We start from the raw sequence: 15,552 nt of genomic DNA on the forward strand, positions 1-15,552 counted from the left end.
GCACTAGAAATAATTATATTCCGATAATTCTAAGGCCTCGAAAAAAAAAAATCTTAACGGTGTACTCGAAATCAAGAAGTAATTTATTGATGTGATTTGAGTTCACTGAAGTCGTAGTACTAAGAACAAGATATAGCGAACATAGTATTAAGATAAATGACGAAAAGAATAGGACAAAACAACCACCATATTGTCGGTTTCTTATTAGTTATTACATCGGAATCACCGACAAGTACTTTTGATAAGTGTTCGAGTTCATCTACTTACACGTAGATCTAAATCAATCGATAGACAAACAAACCATATTATTCAATGCGTTTATGGATGTGAAAAATACGCAGTCTCGTGCATATACTAATAGGAGCATTTTACGATCGTTTCTCGTTGCAGAAAACTCCGAAGGTCAAACCGGAACCAGCTAACTTCTCCTCCATGATATCGGTCAACCTCTCGACCATCAAAGGAGTGAGAAGGTTCGCCCAATCTCCGACCTCGCCTTTCCTAAACAAATCCCTGTTCTCAAAACCAGCAGTAATCGCGCCCTTTCCCGTTTTATTCACGTCCAAATCTTTCATCTTCTCGAAGCTGCAAAGCTTCGCTATTCCTTCAACCGCACCACCTTCCTCCTCTTCCAAACTAAATGGAAACCCCAAAAACTCGGCCAATTTCTTCAAGTGAAAGCAAGTGTTCTCCTTCACCTCCTCGTACTTCAAGAAAAGCACCTTTTGTGGGGCCCTCAAGCTCTCGTACCAGTACCCTAGCATATGGTCCCAATACGGACCGAACCCTATCGCTCCTCTGCAGTACATGTCGAACGCCTCTTCGAGCGACAAGGGCCCTAGATACTCCGGCCTTAGCTTTTTCATGAAATGCCATATCGAAACGAACGTGTCGAAAGGGTTCCTCACCATGTAAACGATCTTGCATTTCGAGTCCATGACGGAATCCGGCAGCGCGTTTATCGGCATGTGCGTGCCCAATAGGAGTGGCCTTGGGAAACAGGACATGTCGGGGATATTTTCGTAATTTGCGAAAAGTTTGTACTCGAGGAAAGGGACGAGTTCGTGGGAGTTGGACGTGAGCAACGGGTGGTTCTTTTGGTTGTGGGCAAAGTTTCGCCTGTTCACTATCGCGAACGAGAGTGCTTTGAGCCACGTGGTGCCTGATTTGGGGATTGTGGCGACTATGAGGTCAGTGTTTTCGGCTTTGTAGTGGTTTTGGACCGAGATTATGGCTTGGATTTCTTTCGGCTGGCACCAAAAATGCTGATATAGATAGAGATTTGGTGTTCTCCATCCTCTCTCTTTTGGAAGTGAATTCAGCAATTCTTTGCATTCAGGGCTGATCAGTTCTTGTTGCTGATCTTGACCGTTGGATTCGTTTTCTATCACTCGGGTGATGGCCATTTTGTTTTGAATTGATAATTTTGGTTAAAATCGATTTTTTTTTTTTTTTCCGGTTTTGTTCATGCAAAAATCCTAGAAAATTTCGAGTCCTATTTCTAGGGTTGGTTTTTATTTATTTATTTATTTAAAGAATGGCCTTATAAGTGATCCGGAACGAAACCCGAACGAAATTGAACCATTGATCTAATACTACAGTGGTACCACTCGGGCAATGCCTTCGTGGTCCAAGTTATTTAGCATGTTGTCAACATGAGAAAAATGAGGACCATTCTATATATCTAACTATATAAAGAAATATTGAGTGACAATATTAATGAGTATGTATAAAGTTGTTTTCCAACTACTTTTCTTATGAGTATGTATAAAGTTGTTTTCTAACTACTTTTCTTTTTGTACCAAAAAAGGCGAAATTCCCGCGCCCAGGGCTCCCATCTCTTGGCCCGACAAGTATTTGATGGAGGAATGTAAATCATGGTAACTCAATGGCCCGGCCGTTAAGGTAACGGACCCGGACTAGGTGCCCACAAGGAACCAACCCTCATTGGAGTTGAAATTCTCACACTGCGGCTGTTAGGATTCGATCCTAGGATCTTCTACCAACTTACCACCTCCAGAATCAGTTGAGTTACACCCATGCGGACACTGCTTTTCTTTTTGGGATTCAATGTGAGCACGTGGGCAAAATTAATATGAAAAAGGAACTTCACAAGAGGCAACTTCTCTCAAATAAATAAATAAATAATAATTAAATAATTAAATTTTATTTTAGTTTGATACCTTTGTGTAAAAATGGATAGCAATTAACAATACACATGCATGATGAGATTATACTCGGAGTTTAAATTCCAAAAAAAATATCTGATCCCATTCACAATAAAACACGTGTACATTTTTTCAAGGAAATGATGTTTACAATTCTCATTAAATACTAGTCCACGTTTACAATATGAACTAATTAAGTAACTTCAAATGGCAAATTAATAGCAGTGGGGGAGCCTAGTGTGCGGATGATAAGACTTATGAGTAGGGGTGATATGGTTCCTTCGACCCTACATCCGGTGAAAAACACCGGGTGGGTCTTCTGCTGCCACGTGTTCTTTTTTTTTATTTTTCTAAAACCCCTAAAGGTAAACCCTAGCGGGGAATCTATTATAAAATACAAAAAAGAGACACGTGGCAGCAGAAGACCCACCCGGTGTTTTTCACCGGGTGTAGGGTCGAACAAATCGGGGTGATATACCGTTACTTCGTAACAATACCGTGCTACACGGTATTCTATCATTATCTTTTATTAAGCTAAAATTTGATTAAAAAAAAAAATTGTCAATTAAAAAAAATTGTCAATTTTGGGGTGATAAACCCTTTGACTTACTGCTGCAAAAAGTTGTTGGTTTTTTTTTTTTTTTTACGAAAATACCCCAAGAATCTCTAAACTTACTTTTGGCCATTTTTTGTCAAAAAGTTCACTCTTTTCACCCTTTTGTACTCACTTTATTCAGACATTTGTAATTTTTTTCAAACCTTTTAAAAATAACTGAAAAATCGAATCAATAAAAATGAAACTTTGCAGATTATGAATGCACAACCCACAAAAAAGAAAAGTGAAAATCCCTAAAATCTAAAAGAAACTCTAAAATTGAAATGAAACCCTAATTTGAAAGAATGCAAATTAAAAACAAAGTTTTTCATATTATAATCGCTAAACCCCCCAAAAAAAGAAAACTGAAAACCCCTAAAATCAAACAGTAGAATCGACAAAAACCACAAGAACCCTAAAAATCGTTAACAATCCTAGAAAGTGAAACAACATAGAAAAGAATTAAGGGATTCTATCAGCATAAAGTGGGGTAAAAAGTAATTGTACACCCAAATTTAACATCGTTAAAAGTTTAACCATTGACCGTAAAAAATAAAGGGGGCATTTGATGTTTTCTATACATTATGTGATAAATGATATATTTCGCAGAGTACAGGTTGCAAAATATATTTTACCAGAAAATAAAGTATTAGAAATATTTTTTGAATAAATTTATAAATACTATGTTATAGAAAATAAACGAAAACATTAAAAAATGAAATTACAAAATATACTATAATAGTAGGTATGATACCATACAATATTACCATGATATTGAGAATGCAATACTGATATGCCTAATTGGGCCAGCCCAATTAGCTTACTATTTCTCTATGTTCTGGGCCACGAGCCCGATCTAGAAGAATACTATTACAAAACCCCAATTACCTTCAAATAAGGTTTGACCCAACAAATTAACCACAGCCCAATCGTCAAAGTATAAATAACGACGGAATTCATTTATTAAAGGTACGCCCCATTATTTGAGTAATACTATAATTTGTATTCTCTCAACTATTTCCACAATCCGCACGTCTGACTTGAGCGTCGGAGGGGTTTCCGCCGGATCAACCCCCGGCCTAGTTTACGTGTTCTTTGTTCGCAGGTATCTCAGGGTCATCTAGCACGTGAGCAGTGATCCACTTTACTCTCCCAGCTCCCTCGATCTCAACTACTTAAGGTGATCTATTTTTAGCATCATCATAATGGCGCCGTCTGTGGGAAAGCATACAAGATCACGTAGCGAGCATGATGTCCATGAGTCATCTACTCGGAGGGAACATGCCAATGCTAACAACCTTCCATCTCGTGGAGGCTCTGGCTTGCCACTTCCTCCTCGTAATCAGGATCCACCTCATGAGGTCCAGATAAATCCCCCACAGGATCCACCACTCCCTGCTCCTCGAACGGTTCAAATAACCAAAGAGGCCCTCCAACACATGATTGCGGAAGTTTCAGCTCGAGCTGCCACTGAAACAGTGGCACAATACATCGCCACAACGGGAGTCAACGCTCCCCTGGCATCTCCACCCGTGGCACAACGACCTCCACCGCCACCGGATACTACATCCTCCTCAGACCCCAGGTCTCGAATGCAACAATCTGCTCATCGCCATAATGCACGAACCGGGCGACAAGTCCCACGTTCACCTTCAAGAGGCAACGCCTCTCGCCAACGAGTACCTCCACACAATGCTGGAGATGATGAAATTAACAGTCGGATATCTCGCTCGAATCACCTCCCCCACATAGGTAATCCTATTGGTGGAAGGGCAATACCTCCAATAAGGCGCAGTCCCTTCACTGTCGCAATAATCAATGAGATACTACCCCAACGAGTAAAGGTCTCGAGTCTACCGCAGTTCGATGGAACTAGTGACCCACATGAGCACCTTGAAAAGTTCTACGCTATGGCAGATCTATATGGCCCAACTGATGCGGCGATGTGCAAGATGTTTCGCACAACGCTCTCCGAACGAGCATTGAGCTGGTTCAACTCCTTGCCCACTGGGTCAATTGAAGCTCTCTCCCAACTAACAGATCGCTTCACCCATCATTTCGCTATCAATAAAGAGTACGCTAAGACTCCCGCGTACCTCTTCACTATCACCCAGAGAGAGGGCAAAACCCTCCGCAACTACATTCAACGATTTGTAGAGGCAGCTCACAAAGTTCCTAACGTGGGAGGAAGCATGCTCTCTGGAATCATTCAACAAAACTTGAAGGAAAGTAGATTCAAGGAATCTATTGCAGGAAGACCTCCAACCACTCTGGAAGAGCTACTAAGTCGCGTTGAGAAACACGTGCGCATCGAAGAGGCTTCGGCTCTCCCTCCTCCCAAGTGGAAAAGAGATGAAGATCAATTCAACACCCGGCGACGAGATGGCCGACGACAATCGTCGACATCTCATTGACAATCTCCTTCTACATCTCTGAACTTCCAATGATGCCAATGACACTCGGAATCTCTGGAGCTCATAACATTGTTAGTGATCGCATCATCCTAAACTGGGGGGCTATCCTACCTTAAGGATGATACATCCCCTCACCTCTCTACATCAATTGGACGAAACCCCTACATCAGCTACTTAGTACGAATTTAGTTATTTCGAGCGATTCGCTCCTTATTTGTTTAGTCACATTCGCCTCAATATGCTTGTAACCTTCACATTTTCAAGCAATGAATAAAGCAAATTATTTCCCTTACACTCGGTGTTATTGTTCTGCCACTACATAATTATTTGTTCAAGTCAACCTTAACCCTGGGAGCATTTAGAGATGTTATGATAATCTATATTAGCCTGGCCAGCTTGATTTCATAAACTTCTCTATCTGTCTTCACTGGGTCCTACATTTAAAACGTGGTCACGGTCCTAACATATTTACGACCCATGAGGTCTAACAAGGGGCACGATCCCCATAAAAAAATCTTGAGAGTCTGATCCCCTCATTAAGTACATCACGCATAATACTAAATGTAAACACATACAAGCAACGCGTCAAACCAATGACAATGTCATACAAAATAAACGTCAAATGAAATAGTAGTGGGCAAACACATCTACTCCAAATATGAAGACTAAATGAAGAACCTATAATTCCGCGCCCCTCGGGCCACGTGCCATAAAAAAAGGAAGAAAAAGAAGAACAAGAACAAGAAATAGAAAAAAAAAAAATGCATTGTACGCGCGTCGCGCGGTACCCCCCCCCCCCCCCCCCCCCCTCTCTCTCTCTCTTCTTTTCTCTCAACCACCCCCCCTCCCCCACGTGGCCACCCCACCTACCCCCTCCCCCTCTCTCTCTCATTCTCTCTCCTGACCCCACCCCCCTCCCACCCACCGCGCGCGGCCCCATCTCTCATCTCTCTCACATGGGGCTCCGTGTCGGCTCCCTCCTCACAATAAAGTGCGCAGCGCGGCTTCATGGCTCGCTAGCCGTTACCCTTCCACCAAATCGCGCGTAGATTTCACCTCGCTTCACCAAATCGCGCGATATTTTCAACGCGCTCTACCAAATTGCGCGTGCTCTTCAACGCGCCTCACCAAATCGTGTGCGCTCTCTAAGGTGTAAACAATAATTATTTTTCCACGCTACGCCAACGATTAACGTAACACTACAACACCGATTTACTCTCGACACGATCTGGTACCCTTTTCGACTTGGCTCCCACATCGACTCGAGAGTGGGGGGCTAATGATATGCCTAATTGGGCCAGCCCAATTAGCCTACTATTTCTCTACGTTCTGGGCCACGAGCCCGATCTAGAAGAATACTATTACAAAAGCCCAATTACCTTCAAATAAGGTTTGACCCAACAAATTAACCACAGCACAATCGTCAAAGTATAAATAACGACGGATTTCATTTATTAAAGGTACGCCCCATTATTTGAGTAATACTATAATTTGTATTCTCTCAATTATTTCCACAATCCGCACGTCTGACTTGAGCGTCGGAGGAGTTTCTGCCGGATGAACCCCCGGCCTAGTTTACGTGTTCTTTGTTCGCAGGTATCTCAGGGTCATCTAGCACGTGAGCAATGATCCACTTTACTCTCCCAGCTCCCTCGATCTCAACTACTTAAGGTGATCTATTTTTAGCATCATCAAATACTATTACTGTACTAACCATTTTCGGTACTAAACCAATGCCGTATCGACTGAAATGCTAACCGCTACTTTTGGTATTTCTTGGATAATCTTTGATTGGTATACCATGGTACTCGACAATTGGTAATTTTACAACCCCTACTTATGGGTGTTTTTCATTTGGCCATTAAATAATTATTTTTGCTATATATGTTTTTTTTTTCTTTTTATAATTTGGCAAATAAACTTGATATTAACAATTGGATTACTATGGTTATCTTGATTTTTCACTTTCAATTATTATGTTATAAATAGAATCACCTTAATGTTAGAAAACAAAGTAATTTGGTAAACAATAATTTGTTTATATTTTCTTTTCATTTTCATGTAATCGATACTAATTTCATCCCAAAATTGATGTATGATAAAAATATTATATATTTAGACCAAATTAAAACAAAGGAAAACGAACCTTTACTTCAAGATTCGGGAAAATGAAAAAAAAAAATTACAACAAGAGAAATATATAAAATAATTATTTAATGGCCAAATTAAATTCTCCACCTATTTTGACTAGTTTCTATTTTTAAGGACGGCCCTTTTGTGAATGACTTCTTTTGACCTTGACAACAACACTCGTTAATCTTTATTTTCAATGCTTTGTCGTGTATGAAGGAACATATCACGTGCACAACACAAGGATCTCCATACTCTCAGCATGGGGTTGTCGGCCACGAAGGAACATCACGTGTGTTGTGGTACTGTATTTTATTTTATTTTTTTGTTTCAAATGAAGTATTGGGTTATTTAAGTGAGTCTAAATATGATTGATTTATGATCTTATTCTTTGGTTCAAGTAGTTTAATTCTAAAATAACTTTAAGGTCCCTATAGCATCGATAATTACATTTACCCCTCTAAAACATAGTTAGAAACTCTAATGAACTTTTAGCTAGTGGTGGAGATATCATATAGTTATGGGGTGACATGGCTCCCCCATCATTTCTTAAATCATCCATAACTCTTTGTTGTCTCCACCACTTCCTGAAACCAATAGTCCGTTAGAACTCTATCGTAATAACGTATCCAATGCATTATCCCATTAGAGTTTATAACTACTACGTTTCAAGGGGGTGAGTGTAATTATTGATACCATAGAGACCTTAAAGTTATTTAAGCATAACTCTGGGGTGTGGATGTATGCGTTGAAATATTAATATTGATTATCAATACTTACAGAACGGACATCAAATTCCTTTATGATTTCTAAGTTGTCGGACATGATGATATATTATGTGCCATTTTTTGGATTTCTCCAGTATATTCAATATTGTGCTGCGAATAATTGAATGGTATTAGGTATGGAGTCAACAATGATAGGGTTTTACAATGTTTTATGTAATAGTAATATTAGTAATATGTAGGATTAAGTTATAAGAATTAATTATATGTATGCAGCACTTACTCTTGATTCAACAATACAATGCATTAGCAATAAGATCAATTCTTATCATGTCATCTTCATTCATATATGTGTAGGTTTTGAATTACTTGTATTAGTTGTCCCGTCTGACCTTTTTTCACGCTTCGTGGTGTTACTTTTGGCTTCTTTGACCTTGTCATCTTGCCCACCACAGATGCTAGAGCCTTATATTCCTTGCTACTACATCTTCATCTCGTATTTCAAAATCGATGTCTAACTGCAAGTGTTTGGTCCAACGCTTGTGTAAATGCTTCAACATTTGCCTCGAGTTCGATGATTTTGATATCTTTAGCTTTAACGGTTTCATTCAGTTTTTGCTCTACACTCTATTTCTGTCATTGGTGGAAGAGTATCCTTTGTAGGTGTTTGTGGGCGCAAAGAGTCGGATTATGTATGTGTTGGATGTTGATGTGGATTTGACTGATTAAGTGCAATATTTTATTTGGCAAGTTTCTCGTTGTTTGCTTTTAGTTCAGTGATCGAAATTTGAAGTTGTGCTTTCAACGCATTTATCTTCTTGATTTCTCCTTCTAGTTCATTTGTTGTAGATTGCGCTTGTACAAGATATCAAAAATTGGTCTGTCATATTAATCTATTTCTTTGTAGAGGGATTCTTATTCGTCTTTTGCTATTTGTGCATCCAAAGTTGCCTTCTGGTCTTCAAGTACTTGGACGGAGTTCTTTAGCATTTTTTAAATTGCTTCTTGCAGTTGTCAGGTTATTTTTTGTTTTTTTCTTCATCTAAATGTTTCTTAGTTACTTGCAGTGTGTGTTCGAGGTCCTCGTTCTGGGATTCGACATTTGCAATTTTGATTTTCAATGCTTCAGCTTCGATACAAGCAATCATTGAGGCCATTTTGGTCTGTAACTGTGTAGTGTGTTGTTTGCATGCCTCCTCTGGTGAGACCTTTCTTCACCTTCGCGTAACTATTTTCGAGATCTGGCTTTGACACCAAAGTCGTTGTCAAGTTGACTTTCTGCATCATGTTGTTCATTTGCTTCACTGTCATCATCATCATCGTCGACGAGTACGTTAAAATCTCCATCTCACGGTTTGTATGGACGAGCGAGCTGGACGTCTATTATTTCTTCAGGTGGAATTCCACCGTCTGCTTTTGTTACAAGGCCTGTTAGGTTCCACCGATCATGAATCACAAGAATGCAGTTGACGCAGTAGGCTCCAACAGCTTGTTGCGTTCGCATAGCCATTACTATATGTGACAATAATGGTGAATGAGACATCTATTAGTAAACTACTTGCGCATCTTTGTGACTTACAAATAACAATACATAACTATATATATTACTATCGTATATATAGTGTACGTATAATAGGATTGCAGACACATATCTCACCTTGCTCGCATCATTTGACCTGACTTGGTTTAGAAAGAATTATGTCACATTTCTTGTCCAATTATATTGATTCATCATGTCTATTTTGTCGTAGTACTCGAACTTCTACCAATCTACTATGTTCAGTTATGTGTTGAAGAGGCAGTTACACAATCGATGTAGCTAGGACTATCAGTTTTATTACGTCTTCAACGTCAACTTGCTCTTCGCCAGCCAACTATATATTCTGTTAGTTGGTCCTTCACATCTGCAAATTTCCGTTGCACTAGACCTGTTTGCGGCCGTTGCGATATGTCGAAACGCATACGTCTAGTTCCAGAACGTAAACACCAAAGATCAATTCGCACTCTTGCGTCTCGATTGTGATATTTGTTGTAGAGGTTGTTAAATTAGACGCCGATGGCGATGGAGGTTTGGAAGCGATTTTTCGGTGAGGATGCATGGGGCATTTTCCAAAGTTTTGCATAGGAGATCGATAAATGTTTTAGAAAATGATCTTCGCCGATTTGTTGTGTGTTTGCAGTAGCTGTGTTGTTGGGAACTGCGCGCTCGCTATAAGGGAAATTTCAATTCTTTATTTTAATCGTTGATTTTATTTAGTTCAGGGTGGTATAGTACTTTTACGTCTCCAAATGATATCGATTTTCGCTTGCGTTTTTTTCTAGTTTACTAGGACCAGGGTATCTCAAATGAACCCACACATGAAATCATGTCTACTTTGTTATTTCAAAACATTTGAAGAAAAATCACAATAAATTAGTTATTTGAGGTAGGTATATATATATATATATATATATATATATATATATATATATATATATATATATATAATTCCATGAAACATGATTGGAGCCTTTGAAGAAGACAGTAAAGCCATGAACATGCGTGCATGATATATAAAAATCAGTGTATCTAATTCCACTTGTCTAATTAAACAGAAAATTAATTAAAGAGGCGGCAATAATAAAAATCAAATAAAATAAGAACATTCAATAGTAGTTAATGTTGGAGGTGGCCGTGAGAATTGATTTGGCGGCCCCCGCCGCCGCCGCCGTGGAGTAAGGAGTGGTGGTGGTGGTTGTGGTGGCCGCCGCCTCCCTGGTCGTGATGAACACAATAATCGTTATCAATATTAATATTAATATTAATATTATTATTGTTGTTGATCATTAATCCATCTTCATCTGATTGATCATTGATATTAATACTAGTAGGCCTGATGCCCCACATTATATTTCTTGATGGATTTCGAGTTAGCTCAAGCAACGACTCCTTCACGTGATCTGCTTCGACACTCTCGTTGTTCTTTTGCTATTGTCACAAACCAAAACAAAATCAATCGAGAGAGAGAGAGAGAGAGAGAGAGAGAGAGAGAGAGAGAGAGAGAGAGAGAGATATTTGATATAACTATGAGAGAGAGATATTTGATATAAAATGTAAGAGGGTGTTTGACAATGCTTATAAGCTGTTAGTTAAAGAACTTATAATGTGTTTAAGAGCTTATAAATGTTTCCAAAATGTTTGCTATTTTTTAAAAAGAAATCTGAAAAGTTCAAAAAAAAAAAATGAAAAAGTTGAGAGCAAATAAGATCTCTTCTAAAAACTATATTTACCATAACTTTTTATTTAAGATTTTATAATGGTTAAAAATAGCTTATAAATATCATTATCCAAATACTTTAAAAAATAATTCTATAAATAAGACATAATATCTTATCAAATGTTAAAACAATTTATCAAATATAAGAGTTTATCAGCTGTTTAAAATAAGTTTAGCCAAACGGCCCTAAGTCTTGACTCATTATGTCCGTTTATCGAAAGGCATTTATGTCATTTGAACCGAAAATTGTAGGAGTCACAAATGCCTTTTGATGACAGAAGAATTTATGCTAATAGAAATAGCACAAGGGTTTTTTATTTTTTTTATTTTTACAATTAATTCAAATTTCATTTATATTCATATATAATAAACACTTTCAATGGTGTACTTAAGCAAGAGTTCGATTATATTACGGTGTTTTAAGTTCGTTGTTATGTAAGATCTTGCTGCAAAAATTTACGACGAGCTAATCAAGAACATGATCGAATGATCGCGCACAATTCGAAGCAATAAAAATGCATTTAATTTATGCACATTTCATTTAGAGATCAATTGATATAAATATATAAGTTCTATATATCAAATGGTTTTAAAAGTTACCTCAACTTTGAAGATACTCGAAACAAGGCAAGTGTGCCTCGTCGTATTGACATTCGTTACTTCCAATCCCAACGAATTCAACGCCTCCATCAACCTCACAAATCCGCCACTTTTGTGCTCGCAAAACACTTTCACGTAAAACTCGTTTCCATCTAGCTCGAACACTTCCACTTGTGGCTGAAAATTTTCACAATAAATAAATTAATTAATCGATTCATAATTAAGTTCGCGCCATTGTTATTATTATTACCTCCATCTGTTGCACTTTGTCATTTGCGTCGTCTAATTGCTCACGATAGTTCTGTTTGGACGCTTTAATGCTATTATTACTGTGAAAACCGTTCGGAAAATTCCCTTGCCCTCGTTTATTAGGACCACGTTTCGTAACTCCGTTTTGAGTCACAACAACGTCGTTTTGATCGGTTTCGTCTTTTCCTGTCGTCTTCTCTTCGTCCGAACGCTCCTCAAGCTCGATTTGTAAATCCTCCGCTTGCTTCTTCAGCTCGTTTACGTAGTCAATCGCATCTCCAAGAATCGAAGCTCTATCTAACTGCATGCATGCAACACATAACAAATTTAACCACTTAAAAAAATAATTAAAATCAAATTAATCATGACAATTAATTAATTTAATTTATTAATTACCTTAGAAATATTAGGAACCAAGGATCTAAGAGAGTAAAGCCGATCGTTAAGCTTTTTTCGTCTCCTCCTCTCTGCTCGTAGATTCTTCGATTGAGGTCCTTTTCCGGTTCTTCTTCGATACTTAGCATCGAACTCGTCGTCGTTAGGGTCGGATTCGTCCGATCGGTTATTTTCGCATCTAAAATTAGAGGAATCTTCGTTCATCTGCGTCGGATCCAGCTCGTTATTATTATTATTATTATTCTCGATCGAGGGAGTGAAATCGGCACCTTCTAAGAATATTCCACCGTTGCCGTTTTTCGAGTTGACTACGAACTTCTGATGCTGCAAACTAGGGTTAGTGGAGAGATGGATTCTGTCAATGGAGATATCTTGAGGCAGATTGTTATCCATGCAGTCGATTTGATTGTCGACTTTCGGAAAGTCCGATGATGATGTCATTATTTGGTGCTGGAAAATATTATTATTATTATTAATGTTATTATTATTTGGATGAAGATCAGATGAAAATGAATCTGTGGTGCCTGAATTATTATTATTATTATTAATATTATTATTATTATTGGTAATTGTTTGTTCTTCCATGAAAAAATTGAACTGAGATCTGATGAAATCTATGAGCTGCTGATCTTCAGAAACCTGAAATACAATTAATTAAATAAATTAATTAATTACATCATTTTCTCTCTCTCTCTCTCTCTCTCTCTCTCTCTCTCTCTCTCTCTCTCTCTCTCTCTCTCTCTCTCTCTCTCTCTCTCTCTCTCTCTCTCTCTCTCTCTCTATATATATATATATATATATATATATATATATATATATATATATATATATATATATATATATATATATATAGAATTATAAACATATGGAAGAATGTTGACATACTTGTTTGGTGACAAATAATTCGAGTAATCCAAGAGACAACGGTATCAAAACCCGAGTACCGATCGTTTCCTATACGAATTAGAACACGAAAAAGTTCGAATCAATTATTATAAATTGAATATTTGTACAAAAAAAATAATATATTTTTCGTCCGAATTAATAATTAAAGATATGATAATCAAATTAAAGAAATTAAACCTACTTCCGATAAACTTGAATCTGAGCAGTTGTGCGAGTAGTTGAGCCAACCCGATTGGTTCGACAGCAGGGTTTGTGCATGAACTCTGAGAAATAAATCGAACATCGATTATCGGATTACTATACATTTAATTAGAAAGCTGTGGAAAAAATGACAGTGACGGAGCCAGAATTTTATCTGTTGCCAAATATACACTTGAAAAATAACAAATTAATTTATATATATATATCTAAAAAATTAAAAAAAATACGTTTGGAGAATAATATATTAATAATAATTACCCGGAATCGAGAGGCATCGAAGAAGGAAGCTGGTCTAATAAATCACAGCTTTTGATCCTAGGATGTGGGAAAATGCAATCCCTACATTGAAAACTAATTATAAGCTCTTCTCCACAATCACTTTTGATATTCTCACCTCCAGCACAACAGCACTCCATCCACTCTATACACCTACAAAATTAATAAATATTTTTTTTCGACGAATTGTAAATAAATAAAAAAATTTCGACTATATAAACAAAAATAAATAAATAAATATATATTTTTTTCGACTAATTAATTGTAACCTGTGATCATTGCTCAACTTCCATAAGATAATGTAATCCCAGCTTTTGATCCCCACCAATGGTCTAAGCCTCTCCACGAAACTTTGCACCAGCATTATATTTCCGTCGAGAATTTAAATCCGGGGGGCGAATCTTCGTTCGGCGAAAAGACGAAGAAATGACAAACCTATGGCTAAACTATATATATATATATGCTTACTTTAACATGTTAATGGTTTATTACTTACTGCTTTAATATTGTGTTTATGTTACTCTTTGTTTTTGAGAAGTTGATCAAAGTCATAAGAAAAGTAAGATCATCTGCTTTTTATATTTATATAAGCTTATAAGCTAATATTTGGTAGGTGAACAATAAAGCATGCATGAAAAAAGAGGGGGTTTCAAATTTCTTGCAAAGGTGGGTTGGGTTGGGGGGTGGGGGTGGGGGTGGGGTGGGGATATATATTAATTATAAATTAATTTTAAATAATATAATTAGTGTCAAATAATTTTTCTCATACTTAAAAAGGCAACTATAAATAAATGAAAAAAAAATTTAATTAATTTTATAGTTTGGAATTTCCTTTTGGGCAAATTACGGTCACCCACCAAGGTATGATCAAATTACGAAAAAAACCTCTCTTGTTTGGGTAATTACAGCGACCCCTCATTTTAAATATTTTCATATAAACTTAATGTAATTCGGTTATTTACCGAACCAAATCGTATATTTAGTTCGTTAAACGGTATAAAATGTTGGCGTACCGAAATTTAGGTTCAGTTTTACCAATTTTAACATCCGTAAATTTACCTCTAGAGGGGTTTTTTCGTAAGATAATACATAGTTGAGGGGTGACTGTAATTACTCAAACAGCCACAGAAAGGGGGTTTTCGTAATTTGACCATAACTTAGGGGTGACGGTAATTTGCTCTTTGTTTTTTTACATCTAACTAATTATAAATGTGACAACCTTAATACAAGTGTTAATTAATATAATTAAAAGTGGTCCTACCTAGTTGAAAGATGTGTTAAGTTATCTTTCCTGTAATTACGCAGCGACGTTTTGCATGAGCAAAATAATATAAGAATCTTAACTACCCTTACTCTTTTTTTATTATTTTTCACTAACATTCTTTATTTTTTCTTTTCCCCTAAAACATATGGACGCGCTATTTGCTAGGGGCGCGGCTCGATTTGGTTCGATTTTTGGCTAAAAACGATCATGAACCAAATATATCGGTTCGTAAAAATTATATTTTGGTTCGATTTCGGTTCCTGGTTTGGTTTTGGTTTCTTTTCGGTTTAAGAGTACCCAAATATTCAATTTATACAAAGGAAAGAATTTTACAATTACTTTAACAAATTAATTAACTAAATGCAACGAAT

The 15,552-nt window shown here is 37.2% G+C and overlaps 2 protein-coding genes across 2 annotated transcripts; both read right to left on the reverse strand.

Annotated features, from left to right (window-relative positions):
- Positions 1-60: 60 nt before the first annotated feature.
- LOC105969704 (cytosolic sulfotransferase 14) lies at positions 61-1,651 on the reverse strand. The gene has a single exon (XM_012994476.2). The coding sequence runs from the start codon at positions 1,404-1,406 to the stop codon at positions 369-371; it is 1,038 nt and encodes a 345-aa protein (XP_012849930.2). The 5' UTR covers positions 1,407-1,651; the 3' UTR covers positions 61-368.
- Positions 1,652-10,557: 8,906 nt separating this feature from the next.
- On the reverse strand, positions 10,558-14,469 carry AMS (basic helix-loop-helix (bHLH) DNA-binding superfamily protein). The gene is made up of 8 exons (XM_088811568.1): positions 14,187-14,469; positions 13,900-14,070; positions 13,622-13,703; positions 13,420-13,488; positions 12,535-13,173; positions 12,140-12,439; positions 11,890-12,066; positions 10,558-11,000 (listed from the first exon to the last, which is right to left on the reverse strand). Exons 1-8 carry the CDS (start codon positions 14,279-14,281, stop codon positions 10,689-10,691), a joined length of 1,845 nt encoding a protein of 614 aa, XP_088667694.1. The 5' UTR covers positions 14,282-14,469; the 3' UTR covers positions 10,558-10,688.
- Positions 14,470-15,552: the final 1,083 nt, after the last annotated feature.

This window comes from Erythranthe guttata, chromosome 2 (genome assembly GCF_056151865.1).
Source record: "Erythranthe guttata isolate IM_541 chromosome 2, IM_541, whole genome shotgun sequence".
Taxonomy (NCBI): domain Eukaryota; kingdom Viridiplantae; phylum Streptophyta; class Magnoliopsida; order Lamiales; family Phrymaceae; genus Erythranthe; species Erythranthe guttata.

Coding starts and splice junctions, on each gene's coding strand:
- AMS (XM_088811568.1), bottom strand. CDS start 14,281: ATGCTGGTGCAAAGTTTCGTGGAGAGGCTTAGACCATTGGTGGGGATC. Junction 13,704..13,899: donor TCGATGCCTCTCGATTCCGG/GTAATTATTATT, acceptor TTTATTTCTCAG/AGTTCATGCACAAACCCTGC. Junction 12,067..12,139: donor ACAAAGTGCAACAGATGGAG/GTAATAATAATA, acceptor GAAAATTTTCAG/CCACAAGTGGAAGTGTTCGA.
- LOC105969704 (XM_012994476.2), bottom strand. CDS start 1,406: ATGGCCATCACCCGAGTGATAGAAAACGAATCCAACGGTCAAGATCAG.